At 38.2% G+C, this 26,003-nt stretch overlaps 1 protein-coding gene across 1 annotated transcript; it reads right to left on the minus strand.

Moving 5' to 3' along the window:
• Positions 1-377: 377 nt before the first annotated feature.
• Positions 378-19,087, minus strand: LOC141924216 (solute carrier organic anion transporter family member 1A2-like). The gene is made up of 14 exons (XM_074826357.1): positions 19,001-19,087; positions 17,267-17,408; positions 15,210-15,342; positions 14,175-14,281; positions 10,721-10,867; positions 10,321-10,419; positions 9,605-9,838; positions 7,284-7,448; positions 5,381-5,576; positions 4,472-4,637; positions 3,225-3,409; positions 2,596-2,660; positions 1,914-2,031; positions 378-1,048 (listed from the first exon to the last, which is right to left on the minus strand). The coding sequence occupies exons 1-14, from the start codon at positions 19,058-19,060 to the stop codon at positions 889-891; spliced, it is 1,977 nt and encodes a 658-aa protein (XP_074682458.1). The 5' UTR covers positions 19,061-19,087; the 3' UTR covers positions 378-888.
• Positions 19,088-26,003: the final 6,916 nt, after the last annotated feature.

The following is a 26,003-nucleotide window of genomic DNA, read 5'->3' on the forward strand; positions in this document are numbered from 1 at the left end:
CCCCAAATGGGTACTACATTCATTATGGCATCACATCTGAGAGAAATAAAAATTGGATAAAGATGAGGAAGAGCACATGGATGACTATGATTATGTACCATTCAAAGAATAATTTGACAAGCCATGAGGAGGTATAGGATTTAGCAGACAGCAATATGATGGGCAAAATACTCACAAGTATCATTCTATCATGCTTAATGTGTGAGTTATTCCCCTTTAGAGTGAATGCAACTGAATTAACAAATCCTTACAACTTTTTCTTGTTCATGCTCTATGCAACACCAAAACCATCACCATAAGACTGCATTTTTCAAAAAATTAATTTTTCTTCTTTTAGTTATTATTACCATAGCACTCAGACCATGTCATAAACCCAGTTCCCAATGTATTGACCACCTACACTATGCAGAATAACAAACAGTCCCTGCCTGAAAGGACTAACAGCATAATCAAATAAATTTATGGAAAACTCAGGCCCAAAGAAGCTACAAATACTGTCTACAGTCAATGAGAGAGGGTGTGGCAGAAGCCGTTGAAGAATTCCAGGATGAAATCTGGCATCACTGGAGTCAGTTGCAAAACTCTTATTATCTTCAGTGAAACCAGGACTGAAAACTGTTTCTGCTTCATAGCCCTTTGCTCAGACAACTCAACCCTGTCATTTCATAAGTTTTCTTATTTCTATTCCTGTTCTTTTACACCAAACGCATTTTTCCTGTAACTTCTGTTTATGAACTGATACTTCTAGAATATAATTAGGATACAACTATGTGTAATTCTATTCATCTCTGTCCAAGTGTTCACTAGTTAAAATATGAAATCTTTCACAAGGATATATCCAAAATTTACACTGCAAGGGTTTTTCACAATATGTCCTGCTTTGAAATGCTATTTCAGTGCTTCTTGTTCTTTATCCTGCATTTCTACTGGTGCATTTAATAAGACTCGGAGTTCAGATTTAGATTTCTTCTTTAAAATAAAGAGAATTATTGTACTTGGGATATAGGACACTCCACGTAATATTGCTGGCAGGCCAAGATAGAGCCACCTGAAATAAAGGATGAGCTTCATTAAATATATGCATTCATGAAAAAATAGCAAAACTATTCATCATACATTGTTTTACAACAACTGCCCAGCCACTCTAAAACTTCTGCCCTAATCCTTTTGGATCTCACAGAAGATGAATCAACATGAGAATAGAGAATATGTCAGTGTCACTGAAAAGGCTATTTACATCACCCAACTTCAGGCAACAAATTTAGCCAGTGACATTAGCCTCCTGGTACCCTTACGGCTTTCTCAGCATGGAAAAGAGAGAGTTCAGACCACCTGAGTAAAACTTCTGGGTATTCATGAGCTAACATTCTTTTTCCAAATCAACCTCAACACAGTATTAAAAGGAATAAGCCTGAGGCCATTAGTCAACAAGACTTTTCTTCAAAATTCCCACAGTGCTCCTTGAAGGACTACAAGCATGAAGTGTAGTATCCTGGGCCAATTTCCAACTTGGGTAACTATATCCTCTCTATAAATTTATCCCCTATTTTAATTCAAGTATTGTTTTGACCATTTTCTTTTCCAAAGATATTGCATAGTCAGCCATTAAACATTTTTCCCACAAGGGCTTACTGCTTTTAATTTTTTTATCAGAATTCAGTGGTTTAAGGTTTGTTCTCATGAAAGACCATTAGTGAATGTAATTATGATACCAGAATATTTCTGTTTAAAGGGTGTTCCAACATCTGTGGCAAAGGTTGCACTTGACAAATAAAGCCAATGACAAAGAAAATTGTTGTGTCAAATCTCCAACACAGGAGCAGTTTGTGTACTAAGGTAAAGAGCGTAAGATTAAATCTTTATGCATGTAATAATACAGTAAGAAGGAAAAATGAAAAAAAGTTAATATATACCTGTATGTGACAATGTCGTACATCCTACATGCTCCTTCTCCACCACAAGTCATAGCACCCCACTTCAAGCAAGTGGTATCTATCAAAGCTCCAAAATAAATGGGAGATGGAATTCCAGCTAAACAGAATATTAGCAACATTTTTTTGTGAATAGCATATTTCTTCTGATTAGCAGATACACTATAGAACCTATGCTGCTTCTCACCTACCCCATCTGTCCTGTCCTCCTGCAGCATGAACCATGTTCTCTGTATTTTTTATGTTCTCTCTTCTTCCTTATCCACGTACCCTCAACCAAAGATTGTCTTTCCTGTTGCGTGTTTAACAATATATACATGCTACAATATAGACTGTGATTCCTATTCAAAACTCAACATTTCCTGTCATCAGTGAGAGTGGGTGTTGTGTTTGATACACATATAACAAGAGCGAAGGAACATAAATGGCTTTCAGATGAGCAGCAGATGTAGTCAGCCTATTACCCAGTATAAATAAATGCAAACTGAAAGCTGTTCTAATTTGCCATCCTGCCTAGAAACTGTGAAAAAACCCAAATTCTTCCTGATCAGTGACAGTCCATAAAAGTAGACTCCTGTGCCATGCCTGTAGCCCTGATGTGATCCTTATCTAACTCTAGATCAGACTTAACTGTGCTTCTGAAGTGTGTTAGAGCTTTTCTTACCAAATACTCTTGAAGCTAGTCCATGGATACCCACTCCAAATGACTTTTCTTCAGGCTTTAGAGACCTGTATGATAATTACATTGTACACCAATTAGTAGATGTGACATTAATAAGAAATGTTTACCTCTGTTCTGGTTTTTTCTAATCAAACTTTTCATCAGATTAGGCCCAAACCATTCTAATTAAAGCATTGGTTGAAAGATTTCATTATCCTCATTAGGTGATGTTTACTGAAGTTCCTTAGCTAGCACTGCCAAATCACAAAAGGAAAAGCTATTGTCCTGGTATCATCCACTTGAACTGAGGCCAAGACAAAGCACAAAACAATTGTGCCTTAATCACCATCATGCTGATGTGAACAATAAACACATGGGTATCACACATATCTCAATATCTCAGTGCCCTGACTCAGTGGTCCTACATTAATTCAGGATACAGCTGATAGACAAAAGCAACAACAGGTTCTAAAGCTGACATGACATTAAACATTAACACAGCACAGAAGTGACATAAGATCTTTCTATTCTTTCCTTCCATACACAAACAAACACACTTTTAATTCCTGGGAGTGCTTGACCTCAGAATAAAAAGTCTGGTAGGTTTTTAAGATAAGGACATTTTACCATACCTTAATAAGACCATGTACCCAGGCATGGCTGCTAAGGAAAAAATGAAGCTGCAGACTAATGTCAATATTAAAAAATAATGAAGCATCTTGTCACAGTTTTCTTCGCCATCACACTGGCCCAAAATTGCAGAGACATTTGGAGATGAAAACCCTGAGGCTGCAACACAGGTGCAGTTTTCAAATACCTGTCAAAAGAGTATTTTAATCACACAGACTTGTCAAACTTCACACACCAAGTGAGAAACTCACACAGCTGGCACCTAGCTCACTCTCTCCCGCACTTGAGTATCTCACACATGTGCAGCACTGCACTGCAGCCACTCCCACTCTGCCAGGCACAGGTCCAGCCATCATCTGTATGTGGCGTGTGGGGTCAGAGAGCAGGAGGAAGCTATGGTCCTCTTATGCAGCTGGGACTGTTCTTCCTCAGAGAGTCCATGATCAAGAGAGCCCTCATATTTCCCAGCACAGCCTGGTTATGTGGTCCTTATAGTGCAAATAGATCTGACCTCTTTTTCATAACCTAGTGTGTGGTCTTTCAAATGCCAGCAGATAAGAAGCCAGAGACATTTGAGGCTGGGTTGCAATATTCTTACTCAAACACTTGCTTCTACTGAAATCAGTGAGACTAATGCTAGAATAAGGGCTCTCAAATGTCAGACAAGGCAAGCAAGGTCTTCAAGTGTCTGGTCCTTACTATCATCTAATACTTCTCTAAACTGTTTGTAAAGTACAAAGGCTTTCTAAAATCTGTATGATTAGGGTTTTTATTGAGCTCATTCTTTTCAATTGTTTTCAGTCTAAGTAGAACTTAAAATTTTTTTTTATGGAAAATGTATTATTAATTAAGATAATAAAATTTCTATAATACCTGGTTATTTGTTTAGATCTACAAGGTAGAAGAGATTATTAAGTCCATGTTATAGAATTTCATTTTGGCTGAAATTTTCTTGGACACTCAGATTTCCAACTGACAATATCTTGAGAAAAATTTCTCACTCCATTTTGAGCATTTAAGATTCCTTCAATTATTAGAAGGAGGTTTCTTCATTATATTCTTGAATTTAAACTGATTTTCATATTCAGTTTGGAATTTCTGTTTCACTCAATGAATTTGTCCAACTCTATTTATCACCTTATATATCCAATTAAATGTACATGTATGTATGTTTCCCACCCTATATTGATATGGATATTTCTCACCTACTATATTTCATAATTACAGTACAATAAAATATATGCTTTACCATACTTTTTCCCGTTCCTCTTGAGGCTTTACACCCAGCAAGACAAGGTGACACATAAGTGATTCCATTGTTCCCACAAACAGGGTCCCATATTTTAAGTGGGCAATCACAATCCCTATTGCAGCCAGCAAGTAGAGTATTTTCTGCATATGAAACTTGCTGTATTCTGAAATACATTTAGAAGATGAGTAAATATTTTAGTAATGAAATACCTACAGTAACCGTTTGTAATAGTTAAGATTCTATGTTGATCCAGGACATAATACTACATGCTGCAATCCTTGAGTCATGCTTTTCTATCTTTCTATAGGATGTTATATTACATTACATTATATTAATGTTATCAATTCATAGATAGGTATGCATACCCTACAGCATTTTTTCTCATCTGTGGCATGTATGTTCTTGATTGTCTTTAAGCGTTACATATATATCTACATGTGCATTTTACAGACACAACTCTTCCCGATGATTAATGGCAGGCTTCAAATCAATAAACTGCAGATAAAATATCCTCTGATAACTCAATAGCAATCAAATTCCAGTAAACCAGCGTAAGATAAAGAAAGGGTTTTATCGCTCTGTAATTGTGAAATTGCTCTCACGTGTGCCTAATTTTATCAACAACTTTTTATTTTTACCTGCAGTTACATGACTTGAATGTACAATTAAATTAGTAAAAGAATTAATATGGACATGCAATTGCATGAATCAGATATCTTTTTAAATACACTTTATTGTTTAAAACAAGGATAACAGAAGATAGACCTACTGTCTCATGCAAGTAAAAAGCCTTGAGAATTTAGATCATGAAACCAAAATGTTGCAAAGTTATGGAGTCTCTGGCTGATTTTTGACAAGAAAAATCATTCCATTGCCTTAAGTCCTCTTGTGTCTCAAAGAACATACCCTTCATAGGAAACTGTTAGGCCAGCAACTTGTGAAGTATCACAGACAGTCCAATAGGCAGCAAAGTAGAGAAGGTATTCCAGTAAAGATACCCAAAATGCTATGTTCGCAGCCTGATAGATATTTATCTTGAGTTTCTTCATGAATAAGCCTCCAAAAAAGTACCCAATGCATATAATCGGTAAGTTGTAAACACCTATTTAAACAAGTGAAACTTCCATGTTAAAATAAAGGAGACCAAAGCCACTCATAATGGAAGACTGTGTTTGGCAAAGACTCATATAATGCCTGTGACTGAATAGTTTACTTACAGTCAGAAATGGGTCTCTACTAGTTCCCTTGCACACCCAAAACATCTGCAACAGTCAACAGCATTTGGGAACTGCTTGGAGATTGAGCTAGAGGGTAGGACTGAAATGATTAATTCAAAAATTGCAAGCTACAGTTGCAATCTAGTTCCAATACACACACACACAAAAAAAAAAGACAGGGTTTCAATACAGTCTCCCTATCAATACAGCCTCGCTAGCTGAGAGAGAAACTCAACAGGAAGATAAGCTAGTGAAGCACATCTTGGTGTACACTGAGCATCACAGAAAGGAGGAACAGACTTTCATATGGGATTACTGAATGTGCTCTCATGCTTCTTTGCTGTTTGATACTTTAATGAAGCTAAGACTGGCTGAAAGACATTTAGGAAGTAGTTTTACAGAAGCATCATATGGTTTAGTTGGCTTTGCTCAAAACGTTAGTTCTCTAACTACCTGACTGCAGGTGGGCATGAAGAATGTGAGAATAAGGGAAGACTATTAAACTTGAATTTGGATCCTCTCAACATACCATATATTTCAACACAGAAAAGAGTCTGTCTAAAATACAACCCAGCAGTGCAATGTCAATGCAACACAGGTAAGATGTACGATAGTTACATGCCTTTGGATGGACAGCTTCAAAACGCTGGTAACAGAGGACAATATTAATTCTCATAAGGTCTGGGACATTCTGTGTGGCAGGTTTTAAAGAAAATGGTGCAGCTACTGTGAAAGACAAGCACTGAGTTAAGGAACAGAAGTTTGGCTAGATGTATTTTAAGATGATTCTTCTATAATGATTAAATAAATTCTAGCCTAATTAAGTCACTGCACAAGGGAACACTGAGAATTTAAGACATGATAAAGTGGAACCATAGAAAGGCTTCTGCAGTTACAGGATGTTTGCTTTGTGCTGCAAGTACTTGCCATTTCCATTTTCCAATGCATGAACACCTTGTCCTCACTCATAAAAAAAGACAAGCCAATAAAGAGACAAAAAAAGACAGCTATTTGCTCAGTGCTTTCCATCCATGGAGTTCTGCATGTGAAAGAAGATCTGAGGCTTTCAGATGGCCCTAAGGAGTGGAGTTGATGGAAAGTGTTGAAGATCACTGGCAGTTTTAGCTGTGCATAGGTTCAACACATCTATGTTTTAAGACTGCTAGTGATGTCATTTTCACAAACATGAAATCTACCCTCCAACTTTAACTTTTATTTACTTTATCTTTAAATCTACCCTCTACTTTTTAATCAAGATAATATAAACATTGGGCCCACACTCTTGATATAAATTAGCATAACCTCTTTGAGATCAGTGGTGCAAGTTTCATATCAGCGGAACTTTCTGGGCCAATTCAAAAGGTGGGAAGTAGATAATAAAATTCTGCACAGAAAAGAGCTGCTTAGCAGAAAATGCATGATTGTTTAGAAATGCTTTGTAGTGTGGAATCTCTAATTTGTAGAAGCATTTGACCTTAGTATGCGTATGTATACATGTACGCATTTAAAAAGTATAAATAAATATAGAGAATTTGCTACTTGGTGGAACATCGCTACTTGGTAGAACAGAGCAAAGCAAAATGCAAACGTACCAATTAAAAAGATGGCATCTGATGCAGATTTTCCAAACTGCTGTTCCAGATATTTGGGCATGAAGGATATCATGCCATTGAAGGCACTGAACTGTAACACAGTTATGCATATAAATAACATATAAACTGGGTTGCGAAACAAAGCCTTGAGGAAGGGGATGAAATCTGGAATGAAATAATGTAACAAGTTAGTGTGATGCTTTATGAAAAGAATCACCCATTGTTCAGTGTAGCTGAGGGCGGAAGAGGGGAACAAAAATGGTCCTGAGCTGGATCAGGTTAATTCTTGTGCTTTGGCAGACCCAAAGGCCAAAGATTACTTGCTTAGCCCAGGCTACCCTAACACATTTCTTCTACACAAAGATAACCTCACACACACATGTACACCAATGCATGTTGCTGCTTGTAAAAAAATCACAGTAATAACCTTATCATAAACGTTCCCTGAAGCTTTTTAGCTCTACAGTAACTAAACTTTGCACCCAAAGATTTGCAGCAGCAGCTACTCCCCATCTTCCCTACTCCTTTTTCTTTCATCCCATGCCCTCAGAGCATTCACCAAAACCGCTTTCCTGCACCTGGCGTGCAAAGGGAGTACAAGGAGGCAAGGGTGCAAACACAATAGATATCTGTGACAACCTGCCCCCAGAGATTTGATCATTGATTTTGGTTATTGCTACTGCCAGTGATGGGGCAGAAGAGGCCTGAAAAGGGACATGACTGTAGTTATTCCCACCATACTCCAAAGTCTGGATCTGCCAGTCTCCAGCCAAGTAAGCATCTGAGAAACTAATTTACACAGGTCTTTTCTCTGCGTAATGCCTATTAAGTCAGGATCTGAACCATAAAAACCCCACAATTCCTCTTTGTCTAATGTTCTCTCTTAATTAATGTGCTGAGCTATTGTCAAGAAACTCTGCAGAAAAACATAAGCATCTGTAAAACAATGACCATGCTTCATTGAAAGTGAGCACTGCTTAGGACAGATATATATCTTTCAGAGTATCTTACTAGGAGAGGATCTGTATGCAAGCCTTGCAAAAATGAGTCAAATATCTGAAACATTTTATAAATAGGCTGTATTATTTATATATGCCATGCAATTTATAATCAGAGCTTTCTGAGGAGATGATTCATTTTAACTATAAATACTTCAATTTTCAACTTGAAATCCTTAGCGATTAGCGTTCAGCTGTCTGAACACGTCCTAGTCAACTACCTGTAAGTGGCCCTGCTTGAGCAAGGGGTTGGACCCGGTGACCTCCAGAGGTCCCTTCCAACCTCAAACATTCTGTGAAATTAAAAGATTTTTAATTCAGGATATTCAGGAGCAGTGGACATTCACACCACCACAGGGAGGGAATGATGGTGAAAACATAAGGGAAAACATAAGGGACTCTGGAATACTAGGACCCACAGTCTGAGCGAGGAACCTTTCCTCACCAGAGCAGCACTTTATTCATGGATTCATTTAAGGCTAGATGACAGCAGAGAAAGATGCTGTGTTTATCAAAATGAAGCTGCAATATCAGCTAAGATCTGAGTACTCACTTTGAGTATGGTGAATTTGCAGGACTTAGCTTGAAACACCATGGAGAGGTAGCTGGTTCTTGGCAATTACTTTCTGAAAATGAAGATGCTGTCAAGGGGCCTTAAGCTGGGTATACAGAATCATGAGACTACTCTGAAAATCATAGCCTTTTACATTGTTTATTCACTTATGTTTATTCACTTACTTTAGCATTAAAATGGAAGGAAAAAATAGCAAATAGCTTCCTATAGATATATAGATCTGAAAGACCACAGATGTGAAAGTTGCCAATAGCAGCATGAGTAAATGTAAGTCAAATAGATCCTTGTTCAACAGCCGTTACATGTTTATGAGAAACTTAAGCATGTCAATTCCCTTTTATGGCTTTAAATTAGACTCAAGAAATGCACAAGACTTGTGTTGGTTTTCTGATTTCCTGCACAGTGAATGTGGGGTACAAGCGCTAATATATGCAACTTGTCCACAGCTCACTGAGTCATATTATTCTTAACCAGATTTCAATGCATTAATCCTCTACCAGGAAGAAAAGATCCAGATCTAGATGCACTTGAAATTCAAGAGGGGGAAAGGATTCAGATCCTGTATCTAGAAAATTAGCTTTCTTCCTCTGTGAGAAGCCATTCTAAATCCCTGTGCAAATCCTACAGAGAGCTGAAAACCAAAATATGCATTTCATACCTTGGACCCATCTTTACTTATAACAATACACAGACATAGTTCACACCTTAAGGACTAAATTAAGAAGGAAATAAAATACAATATAACTTGCCTTTAGCAATTTCATATATGGTCTGTTTGGCTTCATTTTTATAATTTTCTTGCAATGGTACTACACTTGTTTTACTCATCTCCTCAGGTTCATTGGTTTCTCCTTCCTTCACAAGGGACTTTGGCAAAAACCAAAAAGGTATTCCCACGAGAAGGTTTAGTAATGCACAAATCAAAATGCCCAGCCACCATGCTCCAACCCAGCGGGCATCTGTAGCTGTTATAGTTATGTCCTCTATTAAAAAAAAAAAAAAAAAAAAAAAAGCTAAACCAAAACCACACGTCTTATATTAGTTCAGAAACATTCTTTGCTGTCATTGTGTGTTTTCCTAGTTATCTCTGACATATGATATATTAAAAACATTTTAAAGATTCTTAAAATGAGGCTGATGAAAGAGAATAGTCTCCAGTCTTCTTTTCTAATGTTACTAATTTTCTGGCAAATTTCAGTGTGTTGTATTAAATTAATTCTAGTCCTTTCCTATGTTAAGCCAGATGACACAATTGTTCATCAGATACTTTATATGCAGATTCATTTGTGCATGTGTGAATTCAGGCCTTGTATTGAATTGAATATTATACACAGATTTTCCATTCTAAAAGAAATGCCAGCAAAGTCAGATGAAATTAAGACATCTCATATGAGCAAAGAAATATCTTTTAGTGCTGATAATACCTACCAATTTATGTGTAAGATTTTATATATTCATCCATTACCTGCATCTACTGATCCCAGATCAACAAACAGTTCTGCACAGAATGATGCCAACAAGAAACCAAGGAAGGGGCCAATTACAGTTGCTGTATGTAGACATCCTAAAGTATGTAAAGGAGAAAACATACTAAATTAGAACCCAGACATAATTATTTTCTTGGAATCATTATATATGTTTAGGACAGTGCTACTGAATAGACTTTTGGGCCTAAAAATGGCCTCATTTCAACAAGTTAATTTCTAGTTAAATTACAATTTCTACAGTATAATTATTTTGATAAGGCAATAACGTCTGTCTTCTGTTTTCCTTTATTTTACCAAAGGGAGTCATAATAATCCTCGCTTTTGCTTATGTGTGTATTTGTTTGGGGGAGAGCAGTTATCACAATGGGGTAGATTTACCCAGGTAGAATGGTGAATTCTCTGCTTTGGCAAAATCCTCCAAATATGAAATGCCTAAGGGCATGATGGGAGTTTCACCCATTCCTCGTACTATGTTTCCAACCATCACAAATATCCACAGCAAGGACCCAGGCTCTTTTTCACATTCTGTGAATAAAATAAGAAGCCAGATTTAATGTTTTAATTCTAACTATTAATTGAATTATAGAAACAAAGAATTGACTAACAGCTTAAACTTTGGTTTATAGGTCTGTCTTGTAAAACAGGGAAATAAGTAGTCACAATACTTGAAAGGAACTGGAAGAAGCTATTGGACTTGCTGGAGTAAAGTTTAAGTCCCTTCCCTCTTCATGCCATACCTTGTCCAACCACCTGGCAGTCCAACCTCTGCATAACCTAGGCCCTTCCCTTTACTCATTTCCCTCACCAAAACTGCCATTTTCATGTCAGTGAAGAGAAGACAGTGCCTGAACATCAGTGATGAAGGGATGAAAAATCATGCCTGACTAACCTGATCACCTTCTACAACACAGTAATACTTTCTGTCAACATGGGGAGGACAGTGGGTGTTTTTTACCTGCATTTCAGCAAAGCATTTGCCACTGTTTCACATAGCCTCCTCCTAGACAAACTGGCAAGATACAGACTGGATGGGCAGTCTGTGAGATGGGTGGGAGTTTGGCTCACAGGCCACACTCAGAGGGTGGTGATCAATGGCTTTTACTCAGGCTGGCAGCCTGTCACAACTAGGACCCCCCAGGGACCAACAATGGTCCCCACACTATTCAACATCTTCATAAATGATCTGGATGATGGGGCTGAAAGCCCTCTCACCAAGTTTGCTGACGCCAAACTGGGTGGTGAGGCAGACACATGAGGAGGGAGAGTCATCTTACAGGGAGACCTGGACAGGCTGGAAGAGTGGGCTAGCAAGAACAGTATGACCATCTTCCTGAAATTCAGGAGTCTGTTGCAATGATTCGGGTAATTGTTGCATAAATCCCACACATTGTCATTTGATTATAAGAACATTGTCTGAAATAAACCAGAAGACTTCCAGATTTCACAGCGAGGTGCCACCATTTGCTTACAAGAAAGCCATGCCAGTGCAGAAGCTGTGGTGTTCCCTTGCATGGAATGAGATTCCTGAGCTTTCCAGCTTCTTTGCTTTGATTCAGAATGCTAGCTTCTGGTTTACTAATGTTCATAAGTCCCCAGAAAATCACATGGAAAGTAGATCTGTCTGTGTTATTTGTTATATGTTATTATTTAATCAACTGTTTGCTGGTAATGTCAACCAGCACTCTGTACAACAGTCCTTACCGCCCAGAAACCCCAGCTTAGACCCTTACATCAAAGCTCTGTTCTAGCACTACAGATTTTTGCCTTCCATATCAATGACCTCCCTAACCAGAAATTTCATCTGTCCTGATGCTAGCTGTTTGGGTATTCAATTTCAGATTTGGGACATCTTGAGAACAATGCAGATTCTGATTTGGAAAATAATATACAAATTCTACTGTAATTGGTACATGTCACCAAATGTTACAGAAAGGTTTTCTACCTCCATCATATCTCTGCAACTCAAGTCAACATTTCCCTGAGCAGGCACCCACTGGAACATAGCCCACAATCTGCCTGTCTGGGCACTGCTCTGAGGAAGTCTCTGACTCACTGTGACCTTTATGCAACTCTCAATAAAAATCAAGACCCATAACAATATATCTGGCCAGCCTAGTGAGTATATCTGGGGATCTAGCTCTCATTTATTTACATCTGTCCTCCTACATAGCTCAGAAGAAGAATACCATGCTAAAGCACAGTCCTGTTTGCCCCACATCAGGACAGTTATATCAGAAACTACGTGACCTTTAGCACTTTCTTTCTCTCGCTGAATTTGCATTTCTTCATCCCATACAGTCTGCTTCAGATTCCACTGTTCTCTATGGTCCACTTTGGCATGCTGAGACTTCTCAGTACCCATTCGTTAGCAAATAAAAACCAGCTTTGTTAGTAGCAACTGATGAGTTTCTAAATAAAAGCATTACTCTCCAGAAATCAAGCCTGGATCTCCTGTATCAACGTCAGATTGCTGTCAGCAAACACGGGTGAAGCAATCCACATGCAGATGCGGTCAAATTCAAACCAGTTTTGCATCACAGGAGTTCAACAGGAGTTGAACTCATATGTATGAACATCACAGTTTTGCTTGTCCACAAACCAATAGGGAAACAATCACCTTACCCAAGTATAGTCATAGGCTAGAGGACCTATAGGTTCTAATGTGTATAATGGCTATATAATTTAGAAGAAAATGCTTTACCTACCTATACCTTAATTTGTGCATTTATAAAATGAAGAAAAAGAATATCTGAAATCTTCAAACGAAAGATTATTAACAAGTGCTATTAAGTGCACCTTTCTCAACTTTTCCTTGTGAAGATGGAAAAATTAATGCCTTAAGTGACATGCAGTCTTGGAAAACTGGGAAGCCACATTTGTTACTAAACGGAGGCACAGTAAACTACACCACAAGACCACCATAGTTTGATGTCACTGTGTTCGTACAATGTTACAGCAGTGTGATTCAACTTTAGCACACATTGATGGAACACCATCACAAAATATAACAATTAACTGTGGGGTTCATCTCACCTAACTTTTGCCATCCACCAATCATCTAAGTTTCCAACAGTCTGTAGGTGCATCCAGGAGGTAATCTGACCCACCCTAAAGTAAAGAGCATGAATGTCCTTACAGCAAGGGACACACTCTGCAAGAGCTCTGTAGTCTCCTTTGACCAACTACCAAGGGAGCCTAAAGAGATGGTTCAGACTAAATGCTTCTCTTTGAGGTAGCTAAAGACTCAGGAGATTAATCCCATCCTCAGTGTGAGGATTTTGTTTATGATCATTTAATAGTTTCCTCTGAGCCTTTTGTCTTGATAGTAGTTACTTTATATGCATATTCCTAGTTTCAGTCTCTCAGAGAAGTTTAGCCTAGTTTAAACTATTTTCTCAAAAAGGAAGTGGGATCTAGATTTTTGATCTAGCTCTATTTCTTGTGTGGTACAATGAAAAAGCATCCTGACACGTTTTACCCATTGTCCAAATACATTTCCCACCTCCTTACAGTATCATAGTATTTCAGGTCAAAAAGAGGAACATTTGTGAGAACAACCTGGTATTGTATTTCCCCAAAATGGATTGACATGGATGTTAACTGAGATGTTCGGATACTGTGAAAACTGCACGAAAAAAAGCTACAGCTCTGGAGTCACAGACTAAAGAAACCAGAAGGCTAGGAATTTTCCTGACCTATAGTTTTTAAGCCTGCTAAAAGTGCTGCTCAAAATCAGGACCCTGAAATAATTGCTAATAAAAATAAAATCCTATTTACTTAAACGCTATAAAAACTGAGGAAAAAGTATTAGCAGACATAGGAAGAGTCATACCTGTTGATGGTTCCTCTGTAGGTAAAGAGAACAAGCTTTGATTAGCAAGGCACAGAGGCATGACTGAAAAATTCTCCCATTGTGAAATACTGCTTTCAATATGATACCTGTTTGAATCAAAGGAAAGCATGTCTAGATTAAGAAGAAATACATCAGAAGCACCTCATAAATCTGTACTTCAGTAATGAATCTATAAGAAGAGCGTTTAGCTGTAGGAAGAAGGAAACCCACATCAAAAGTTAACTGAGCCTCAGTAACAAATCAGGCTAGGAACAAAGGAACAGTAGCAGGGAATCAACCCAGTGTTTTATCCAGACTGTTACCTAGTCTCTAACATAATCTTGTAACAGATACTTCAGGAGGAGAGGAGTTGATGAAACACCCTAGTGAAATCCCTTGTATCACCTTCTCTCCTATTCTTCTTAGATTCTACTCCAATTTACACCCTAAGCAGAGGGTGCCACCAAGAATGTCAGAGCTGTACCACATTGGACATAACAAGATTAGAGGATCTTCTTTTCTCAAAAGACATCTCACTAATTAAAATATGGACAAGCCTAAATGATTATTTTCTTAAGCCATGAAAAAATAGTGAAAAAGTGGTTAAAGAATCATTATGGTCTGTAAAGGTCTTGCCAACACAGCAATCAGGTGTGATCTGTTATCCAGGCTCCAGACCAAAGACATCTTTAAAAATCATTTTGTATTGCCCATCCGAACAGATAAGAGCTAGTAGTGTAATGTGACAGTATCACAGGCCACTCTTTCTTCAGAGAGTCCACACAAGATGTAGCACAAGGATGAAGGCAAGGACAAGGGAAGGTGCCTGGCAGAGGGGTAACTGTCTTCAGGAAATGATGACTGACTTATGAAGCCATCTCAGAAGCAAAACAAAACAAGCTGCTCTACAATTATCATATTGTACCCATGTTCAGCAATGTCTCTCTCAATAAGCAATACTATTTAGTGGGAGAAGTTATAGATTAAAGCAAGTAAGCATTACGGAAGCTGCTGTGAGCTGAGCAAAATACTCACCTTCCAAACAGGAAATGAGGAAGTGATATCAAAAGACATCCAAATGACAGAATTGTGCAGCCCAAAGCAATTATTCTGGGTCTGTGAAGCTTTGCTCCAAAGTAACTCACAAATGCTATCAGCAGCAAGTTGCCTGCAAAAAGAACCTGGTTCATATCTACAAACCAAGACATCTTTATATCTTTTAAAGTGCAACACAAATTTGAATATATCTTGTTAGCTCAACATCTATTACTTCTCTTGTCTTGTAAAAACTGTAACTAGACAGGGAACTGTGTAAATGATGCAGTAATTCCCTGCTATCTGTGACCTTTTTGTGGAAGAGTTACATCATGTAGAAAGAACATAGAATAAAAGGCAGAATGGAAAAGAGGTCATGGTGAGAGAGATTTTTGACTGCACCTATGTAGAGAAGAATTTTCCCACTACTTTGTATAGAGACCAGTCCCAGGGGCTGCAGAATAACAGCTGTTTTAGGAAGTTATTCTTCTAGGATATTTTTCAATGTGTGGGAAAATAAAGAAGTATATATCCAAGTGGTTTTGTACTGAAAATAATAAACACAAAATGACATACAGAGAAAAAAGGAATAATAAATTAATATTAATTTCAGTAATAGTTCAAGAGGAATAATACAGATTTTTGTATCTAGTACCATTTAAAATTCAAATGTGCTAAAAATCTTCAACCTCTTCTCCACTTTCACTTCAAAATCAATTGATTTTCTCTACTCTTCATTTATTGCTATGCAACTAAGGAAAGAATCAAGCTTCATGTTATGAATCAGGCCCCACAAAAATAGCAGTTTAGTAATCATACACCTACTAATTTTGTGATCTTTTTGTCAAAAGAACTAATCCATGTCTCTGAGTGATGAGCATCATGCTCTGAAAGAAGATAACATCTTTTTTTATGTATGATTGAACCAGACTATTGAACCAGTGCCTTCAATGACACTTAAAGATGTACACTTACACGGTCCTAATAAGTTACATATGTCTGCCACATACACTGACTCTTAATCATTTCAAATATTACTATGATTATTCACAGTTATTTTACAACCTTGGAGATAAGAATGACACAACTGGTCATAGAAAAGTGCATATGGGAGAATAATTTATTTAAAATAATAAGCCTTTTACATACCACTTCATTAATCTTGGCTATTTCATATTTCTTAAAGTCTCCTCCTTATCAAAAGCAAGAATATATTCTGGGTATTCCTTCTCTATCATAACTTTGAGCTGCCCCATCAGACTGCTTTGCAGGCAGCAGCATGGTGTTCCAGCAGTTTCTTCTTCTTGCACAAGCAGATATAGGAGACAAGAAAAAGGGGGAGAAGGAGCCTTGTCTCCTCTTTCTGTCAGTGTATATCAGCCTATGCAAACCATTTCCTCAGTTGAGCCAGGGATAAAAAGATCCACGTTGTGACTTTAAGGGTCTAAAACATATCCTCTGAGGATCTCTATTTAGATGGTTTTGAAGCTATCAAGTCTTTTGTTTGGCTTTTTTGGCAATAACAAGACATAAACTTGTAACTGGACAATGAAACTCATTGATAGACAAAGTAAGCATCACTAAAAGTAGAACTGGAAACTTTCTTTACAATTGTACAGGTACAACATCTTGAAATACTATTGAGTTTGAATAAAGAGACAATCCACTCCAACCAACTTTGAGGTCACTGATTAAAAGAACTGTAAAATGTTAAATATGACCTTAAATTCAAACAAGGTTAATAAAATCTTTCTGTTTTGTTCAGAAAGCTTCAATACAAAGCTCATAAACTGGCTCTATTTTGTTAGTTGTTCTGTTGTATCTTATGATATAGCAGAAATTAGCTGAACCAGCTTTTAATCCTAAACTTCCTCACTGAAGTTGTTCTGTTAGTTTCCAAGACACTAAATGTGTAAGTACCAGCTGAAATGGTGGGATAGTTGGTCACCATTGTCACGAAGAGTAATTGACAGATTGCTATGTACATAAGAGTCACTAATACATGCTCAGCCAACATATATTTTCAAAGAACAGGAAATATTAAAACGAGTGATTACCAATTTCAAAGCTTCCATTAATGATCCCCACTAAAGAAGATGGAATATTAAATTGTTTCTCTATCTGTGTGTACATGCTGTTCATGTAAGCACCAGACATCGTTTTACCAACAAATGCAAGTGATAGTGCCAGCAGAAATACCTAGGAAGGAAAAAGGAGAATGCGTAAAGAATTCAAGATTATATATTTATGAATATTCCATGATTATTTTCCCCAAAGATGTGTTTTCAGGTAAAACAAGTGAACAGTTCTGTTCCACTGATATGTGTGTAAATCCCATCATCTATCCCTGTCCACAGAGTTAAGGCTTCACCAAACCAAAAGGAAAAAAAAAAAATTTTGGGGATTTTGTTCTTCACCTGCTCCCATTGACCAAGACTGTCCTCAGAAACCTTAAGCCCCAATTTCCCCAGCCAAGACAGGTGCAGCCTCTCCCATGTGTGTCTGCGGCAAGATTGCCATCTGCAGGACTGAATAACTTCTGCAGCCAGACCAGGATGCAAAGATTTTCGCACCCTTTGCTCAGCTGAATGACAAATTACTTGCAGAACTAAGATCGTTTCCTTTGATCGAGTTACTTGACCGAGTGTCTGCTCTCCTGTCTCAGTAGATGTCATGAGCCCAGAACAAATCAATTCAAAACGAAGGAGTAAATAGCGTGTCCTTTCTACAAGAATCTAGTAGCAATTGACAGTAAAAAGTAAGTATGAATATATGCAGTAGTATTCAAATCCTTTTAACTACAGGGTTCTTAATAAACAGTATTTATAAAATGAAATCAATAGTATTTTTAAATACATCTGCTGCAAATGCTAAACAGTGTAAATAATGTATTTGGGCTTTGAATTACTATTATAACCATGCTATTTTACAACCTTCTATAGCACTTCTTGACAACTTGAATAGTCTAGGGCAGGGTTTCTCCACCTTTCTTTCACCACAGACCCCCTTTAAATACCTTTTGTGGCCACGGACCACCAAGACAATTCAAAATTTGAAGCACTAGACTGCCTTGAGGTGCGGCGCTGGGACTGGGAGAGCACCTTCACGCTTGTTACCAGAGGCCAGCCCTGAAGAGCCCAGAGACAGAGGGACTTGCTGGTGAATCTGAGGGCAGAGGGGAGAGTCACCCGGCAAAGGTGAGGGTGCTGCTACCTCTCACGCAGGTCAGGGCAGGTGGGGGGGGCTTGAGTACGAGAGGAGCATTGAGGGGAGGGGACTGTGGGAAAATGAGGTGCAGTGCTTGCCACGGCCCAGACCAAATGTTTCCAGGCTGGACATTCCCCACCCCTGCTTTAAGGCTTTGGCAGACCCCCCTGTGACAACATCATGGCCCCCCAGGGGTCCGCAAACCACAGGTTGAGAACTGATGGTCTCGGGTACATCAACAGCCAATTTTTACTGCCATGTTGCAATCGGCAGGGCTCATTTCAGGGGTTTAAGAAGGAAAGGTAAACATGTCAGACCAGGCGGATTACACAAATTCAGAGGTGGAGCTTCAAAGGAGTGATCACCGATACCTCCAACACATCACAGAGTGTAAAGTTCAGGGACATAAAAAGCGACACATGACTGGTTACAAACTTGTTTAACCTTCATTAAGGCATTAAGGATAAGGAAAGAAATGGAGCTTATTCATTCATTTAGTCTAGACTGTAACTTCTACCAAACCACTATAAGTGCAAACAATTACAGTTGTGTGTTCACACAAAATTGCTAAAATATTTCTCTACCTTCAGCTTGGAAATGCAGCAGAATTTGTCCCCTGCACATGGCTTCTCAGCTTCTTTCATGTTGCTTTTTTTAATTGATCCCGACTTCTGAGTCTGTCCAATGATCCCATTGTAGCGTCCAAAAAGATGAAAGAAAAGAAGAAACATTTTTGTCCCACGTTTGCAAAAAGTCAGATTCCTTCTAAAATACTTGATATTTGAGCGTCTTCCTTAAATAATTGCAAACTGGATTATAACAAAAGCTACAAGCCTGTACGCTTCAGTCTAATCAAGACAATTCAACATGGGAATGTCAACAATGTAACAGCTAGCTATTTCTCTTCAGATACTGGATGCTGCCACCAGCATACAACCAGTAAGCAAAGAAACAGAGAAAAGACACATTCTGAGGGCAAGCTAGTTTGTCTGTAATACAGCTCTTCAGTCCTCTTCACAAGTATTTGGTACTGATCACTGTGGGAGACAGGAGAATGAAGACCTATATATTTGACTAATGTATACCTGTCTCCATGGTCTTCATTTACTATGCCTGTCCTTGCTAGCCATTAAAAGGACATTTAGTTCTGCTCTGCATGTTCTGTTGAGCTCTCCCCTCTTACACTGGCATCAATGTAAATTTGTTAATTTTAATAGAAACTGTATTCGAGACTAATCTCTTGGCATTAAAATTAGAAGGAGAAAAATAAAATCAAAACAACCAGACCAACTTAAGTTCTAAAAGGAGACAAACCAAACTCCATTCTGCTTCCCCTCCCAAGATTTGCAAAAACATCCCTCTTTATTTGTCTGCCTACTTTTAGTCATCTCCATCTCGACCTAATGGTTAGAACTTCTGGTAGTGTTAAGCCACCTGTTTTCTTACACATCTTACATATTTCCCAAAAATGTGTTCAAAGAAGGAGCAATATATTCCAGGGACATGGAATATACTTACCTGTAAAAGCCCCTACACATCTGAGGGTTAGCACAATGAGTTAAACAGGGGGAACACCAGTTTAAAGAAGATTTATTTCTAAGGACTGCCATATAGTCTTCATTAAATTAAGTTATTCAGTACAGTTCCCTCTGCCTGATGGGGTAGGGTGAAGAAAAACAGGGCAAGTTAGAGCTCTACATTATAGTCAGGAAGGATATAGGTTAATTTCCTCTTTTTCATCTTGGATACATTTTCCAAGTGCAATCTTGCAGCACCTGCTCTTCTCTATGTTTTCCAACCACAGCTGGGAAGCAAGCTGTGCTTGACAATCCCACCAATAGGACTGAATTGCCTTTCACATTCAAGCCAACACCCTCTCAGTCAATCTCTTCCAACGCTAATTTCTACAACGATGTTAATCCTCTCAAATGTGTTTCTTAACTAACTTGATACCTAGCGAATTCCTGGGCATTAATTCCGTCTACAGCTACCTTCTCATTTCAGGTCTCTAAAAGTGTAATAGCATTCCTGGGAATACTTACCTTACAATTAAGTGTAAGTGGTCAGCAACTCGGACAATTAACTATGATATATAAATAGTTTGTGCTTCTGCTTTGCTTAAAGATGCTTACACAAACTGTGTTCAAGCACAGTACTAAACTGTGCTCATACAGCTTTGCACTTGCTTTTGCAATTTGGCATAAAATGTTATATCCCAGGGAATGGTTTATGCCTTATCTTAATACTGCTTTATTTGGAGTGTAGCTCACCAGTGATGCCAAAAAGTAAGCAACAGAACAAAGATTGCAGTCCCCTATGTCTATGCTCCTCTGCTCCTAGGAGCTGGCAACTGGGTTCTGTCCCTTACTACACCAGTCCCTGCATTTCACTAACATACACAGGGAACATCATCTGGGTAATTACAGGTTTTCTCTTCTGGTGCTAAAAAAAACCAGCCAGCAACCTCTGCCCAAGTTTCTCTTGGGTCATCAGAAATATCACACTGCCCCTCATAAAATTACAGATGACAAAATGTCAGTTTTTGCCCTTACTTATTATTACCTTCCCTCAAAGCATAAATTATGATGGAAAAGTGCATTTCAATCCATTTTTTACTGGGAATGTTATTAAGATTATTAACTGTATAACAAAATAGGCAGAATTATTATTTCCAGCTATATTCCTGAGGTTGCTTTCCCCAGCTTTCAAATATTTTTGTGGTCACACTTGGTCAAATGGAACTGAAGCCAACATAGACTAACAGCCTAGATTATCAGAGATATGTAGGTGCATAATTCACTCAGCTCAGGTGCATTTACAGCACACTTTAAATCTAGGTTAGAACTCAGACTACATTTCTATGCCTAAAGATGAACCAATAGCATTCCCACTCCCTTCTCCCATCTGCCTGCTCTCCGTTGTACATTCCTGTTGCTTACCTTGCTTCACTCTTGGGCTCTCCAGACTCTTCTGCAAACCTATTTAACTCATTAAACAGGCAGAAATTTAATGCAGGAAAAAGATTGCTTTCCATGTAGTGAGCTGATCTAGCCCACAGAGTGGTTGAACAAGTGTCAGACCAACATAAGAAAAAGAGAGGGAATGTGGAGCCAAGAACATGAGAAGAGAGGAGAAAGCGGGGGTGAAAGCAGAGTAGGAAAGGATGGAGAGTGAAACCTGCACATCTGAACACCAGTGATGTGTTATGTCACCTCAAATATTTGTGGAACTATGGTCTCAAGCCCTAACCTAAGCTGCCCAGGCCAGCCCTGAACACAGCTGGCCTTCTAGGATCAGCACAGCTGTAAGGAAATTATCTCCTTCGGTGAACATCAATCAGTCCCTCTTTAGCCAACAGCAAGAGGAGAAGCAGTTTATGCTACTAGGATAGTCACATCGTGACTAGGTTTTGTAACAAGCCACTGGAGGAATTTGCACAGGCCACGTGAGAATATATATTTCTGCAAAAGTTTGCCCTCAGGTTCTGATTGACCTACCAGCTAGCATGTAAACACCTACACTTAAATCCTACTCATAAGTCTGTGATGTCCACTGAAATTTCAGGGAAAACGTCAGTAGAATCCCTCCTTACAGGACCTTACTCCTTCCACTTCTGCACTGAGTTGTGAACATATTTATGGCAGGCTAAGAAGTTAGTTAGCAGTAACATCACAACTGCCTCTTCCAGCCATCTCCACTACTGGACTAAATTTCCACAGGCAAACAGAAAAACAGAGAAGTAATCAGAAAACACCCACTTTACATAGTGCACAAAGAACTAAAGCTCACAGTATGAGCAGTTTCAGTACAGGCTACAGCTACAAAGCAGATGCATAAAGTACAGCGTCTCGTATAACTTGGTCTGAACAAGGCTGGCTTACAAAGATACATCTGGTGTGGATCAAAGCAGGCTTATTCAGTGTAGCTGACAACAGCAGGAAGGCTAGCACTGAGAGACATGAGTTTGGACCCATCTGTCCTACATAAACCTGTAAATACATTTTACAGTTTTAAACCACATTTCACGTTAGCTAACCAATAAAAAGGAGAACAAAATCACACAAATATCTGGATGTAAATGTCTACAAAACAATATTCTGCAAGTTGCGTTGCCTGAGTGCCAACGGGACATCCTATTTTCAATGTAGAATGCATTTTCCATTTGGATGAGCTTAGTCATATGGATAAACTGATAAGTCCTTGTTTTGTTTACAAACAGGATTAAAAATCACATGAGGTAACCACGCAGAGAGCAATTATAACATCAGAATTTTAATTTTTTTTTTCAGTTGCAAAAAGCGTTTTGAAATCTTGTTTTACTGTGCACAGTTCAAACTGCTACTCAAATATAATTACACTACTGTTAGACTGAGACAAAGGAAAATATTCTCATGGCAAAACAATTAGGTACTTACAGTTTTGAAAAGGTTTTCAGAAGAAATGACTGATAGCGTACGCTTAAACTTTGACCTTTATTCTAAACTGTTGAAAATTAACCCAAGTATACTTAATGCAGAATATGTGTTTTTGCCAAATGATTTCAGCTGTGCATTTTAGAGTACTCACTCAGATGTGAAAGACACAAGCTGAGTTCTTCATTAGAAAAAAATTAAGCTAGTCTCTTTCTCTTCCCTGTCAAAAAAGGCCAAGAGCTACAGATGTGTCAGATCCCTGAGCATGAAGAGCTGACAATTCTGCCCACTGAAGACATCCAGACAGCTCTCACAAGCAAGAAAAGAACTTTAAGAGTGCATATAACTGTGTAGATTTACAGGTTAGGCAGTGTCCTAGCAAAGGGTGACACAAGGTCATATTGGAAGAGGGGAATGAGCTTGTGTTTCTCACGTCTTGAGGGGGTGTTTAGGCCCTGAGTTAGTGAATGGAAAGCAGTGCAGGCATAATCATTGGCCTCTTCTTGCTGTCTTTGAATGGTTTGGAAGAAAGTGTAGCCCTTCTCCGTTGGTATAAAGCACTTGGAGGCTCAGCTGTAGGGCAGAACTTGGTCCGAATCAAAAGTGGAGAAAATTGCCTCAGCCCCTGAAGCACAGAGACACAATGTCACTCTTCTCAGCATCCCCAGCTGCTGGTCTTCAGTGTTTCTTTTCAGTGTAACAGCCTTTCTGGATCTATTTTCAAAGTGTCCAACTTTACCTACTGTATAACTGGGGCATTGTTAACTCTAGAAGGGGACAAAGATCCTAATAATTAGGCACTGCAACATTCACTAGGAGCACACTTTCCTTTGGGACTTTTGTTGAATGATAATGGTTCACCATGTAAAAGTGAAAGATAAAAAAGCCATCCATAGTCACATAGCCACTGTGGTTGTCCTACAGGCTGAGTGCTGCTAGTTACTGATTACTTGATGTTACAAAATCAGAGAGTAGTTTGACCAAGATTAAATAGTTCTAGCTAATGTGACAATAAGAAATTATGTGACTTTGATCAAATCGAGTAGACATCGCATCTAAGAATCAGTAGATACACCTTCAAGTACTGGTGCTGAAGCAGTTTTCATCTGTGACCTTAAGTCTCCTGTTGACACTTGTGTTTGTCTCCCTCACAAGAGTAACTACTAATGCACATGAAAAGCCTAAATGAAAGGTCTGAAAAGTGTGATGAGGGTGGAATTGGGATTAATGAACACCTGGCTTTGAGCACAAGCTCCAGGACAGTGTTTCTCAGCTTTCTGAGGGAACACTAAGCCTTCCTGAAAAACCTCCCTGGACTACTACATACCCTGTGTAATTATGCTGCTGGGAGGGGGAAATAACACACCAACAAGATACTTGGCATTTTTGTTACACAGTATGTTTTTGTCACACAAACTTACAATTCTACTGCTATACTGAAAAGCATTTTGTAGACCCTCTGCTGTTGCCTTACAGACCACTGGTGGCTGAGGATCCTGGCCTGCTCAGTGCTGCACCAGAGCATGAGGTAATATTCCCCTGTTATTTCTTATAATAAAAGTTCACAATTGTAAATTTCTGAGATCATATCTTCTTAGTTCTTACACACTAGAAAATTCCTCAAATAAAAATCTATTAACATGCTTCCAGTATATGAAAAGTCCCATTTTCACTCAGAATATATATATTTCATAAGAGCTATAGCGCTGCTTTCTGTTCTCGCTTCATGATGGTGTCCAAATCATACCTGATGGCTGTCTGTAATGGGATTTTGCTTATACTTATTAACTAGAAATAGAAATTCTGTTTCCACCTTTGATTTCCTTTAACTAAAACCTGAGGTAGTCATGTCCCACTAAGATATCTTGAAGGTTTTCTTGCATTTTATGTTTTCTCCACTTACCCATTGCCACTTCTCTGACTAAATAAGAAGAAAATATAAAAATGGTGGTCCGAGTTCTGCCGCATGCTGCTTTGTGCTCACAGAAGACTGTACTGTGAAAAAGCAATAAGGAGCAGGGGTAGAAAATGGCTGAGTATAAAGTTGCCTTAACTCCATGTGGCCATCCTTTCTTCCTTCAAAAAAACAGCAAAAGATGATGAGGGAAGCGGATACTGCCCACCAAAATGGCAATTGTTCAACTATATATGTCAACAGCAAAGCAGTACTCATTCAGGTGTCATGTGACTTCTCTCCTGTACCGGTACCAGGTGCAACAGCCCTCTGTGTATGACTAAGCCTTGTTGTACATAGGAGAGAAATCTTGGTGCATTAAATCATTACTCTTGCTTTTGTATTAAAAATATCTTAACTTCAGTATTCTGAAGCACCTAATCAATATATTTGGCTAGGAGAAAGCACAGGGAATTTGATACATGATATTTATCTTAATTGATTAGAAACTAAAACTGCAGATCTCAGTTTAGTTTTTTTTTTACCCTGTGTTGAGCTATTACAAGGATTTACCAGTCCTTTCTTCTTTCTCTCTCATCCCATCCATTTTTTTAATATTTCATTTCATAACTGTTTGTAGAATATATTCTACATATATTTTATATTTTAATCCATACCTATTTGGGAGGAGGAGACACAATGATTTTGTCTACAGAGAACCCTGGTTTCAAATCTCCTTATCCATCATAATTATTTAAAAATGAGCTTCTGAGATTCATGCAAGTATTTTCAGTATCTACAGGAAATAAGCAAACCAGTGAAATAAAAGCCACTGTCTGGATTTTTAATTAATTATTAAATAAATAACCATTAAATAAACTTTTATGAGGTACAAAGTCATAGTAACTTCACATAAAGGACTATGTAATTCTACAGTCTCAGTAGGATTATTTTGTTCAACAATAATTTCTGCTCAGGGTGAGTAAAGTTGAAGATTCAGACCCAGCAAAAGCATTACAAAAAATGAAAAGCAAAAATTCCAGTCAAATAAACACCTTCTTATAGCAGGCACTTAACAATTTGTTTTAAATATTTATTTACATATCAGAAAAAAATAACCCTGGTGGCAGTTTAAGTGATTTATAGTTTGTGCTTACTATCTTATGATTTTCTAGCTCCACTTTAGAATACTTTGCTTTTAAAATTTCCTCTAGAATTCATCATCAATAATGCACATTTTAGAAACAGAAGACAAAAAAGTGCCCTCTTGAAAAAAAAATA

The sequence above is a fragment of the Strix aluco genome, chromosome 5 (genome assembly GCF_031877795.1).
Source record: "Strix aluco isolate bStrAlu1 chromosome 5, bStrAlu1.hap1, whole genome shotgun sequence".
Taxonomy (NCBI): Eukaryota; Metazoa; Chordata; class Aves; order Strigiformes; family Strigidae; genus Strix; species Strix aluco.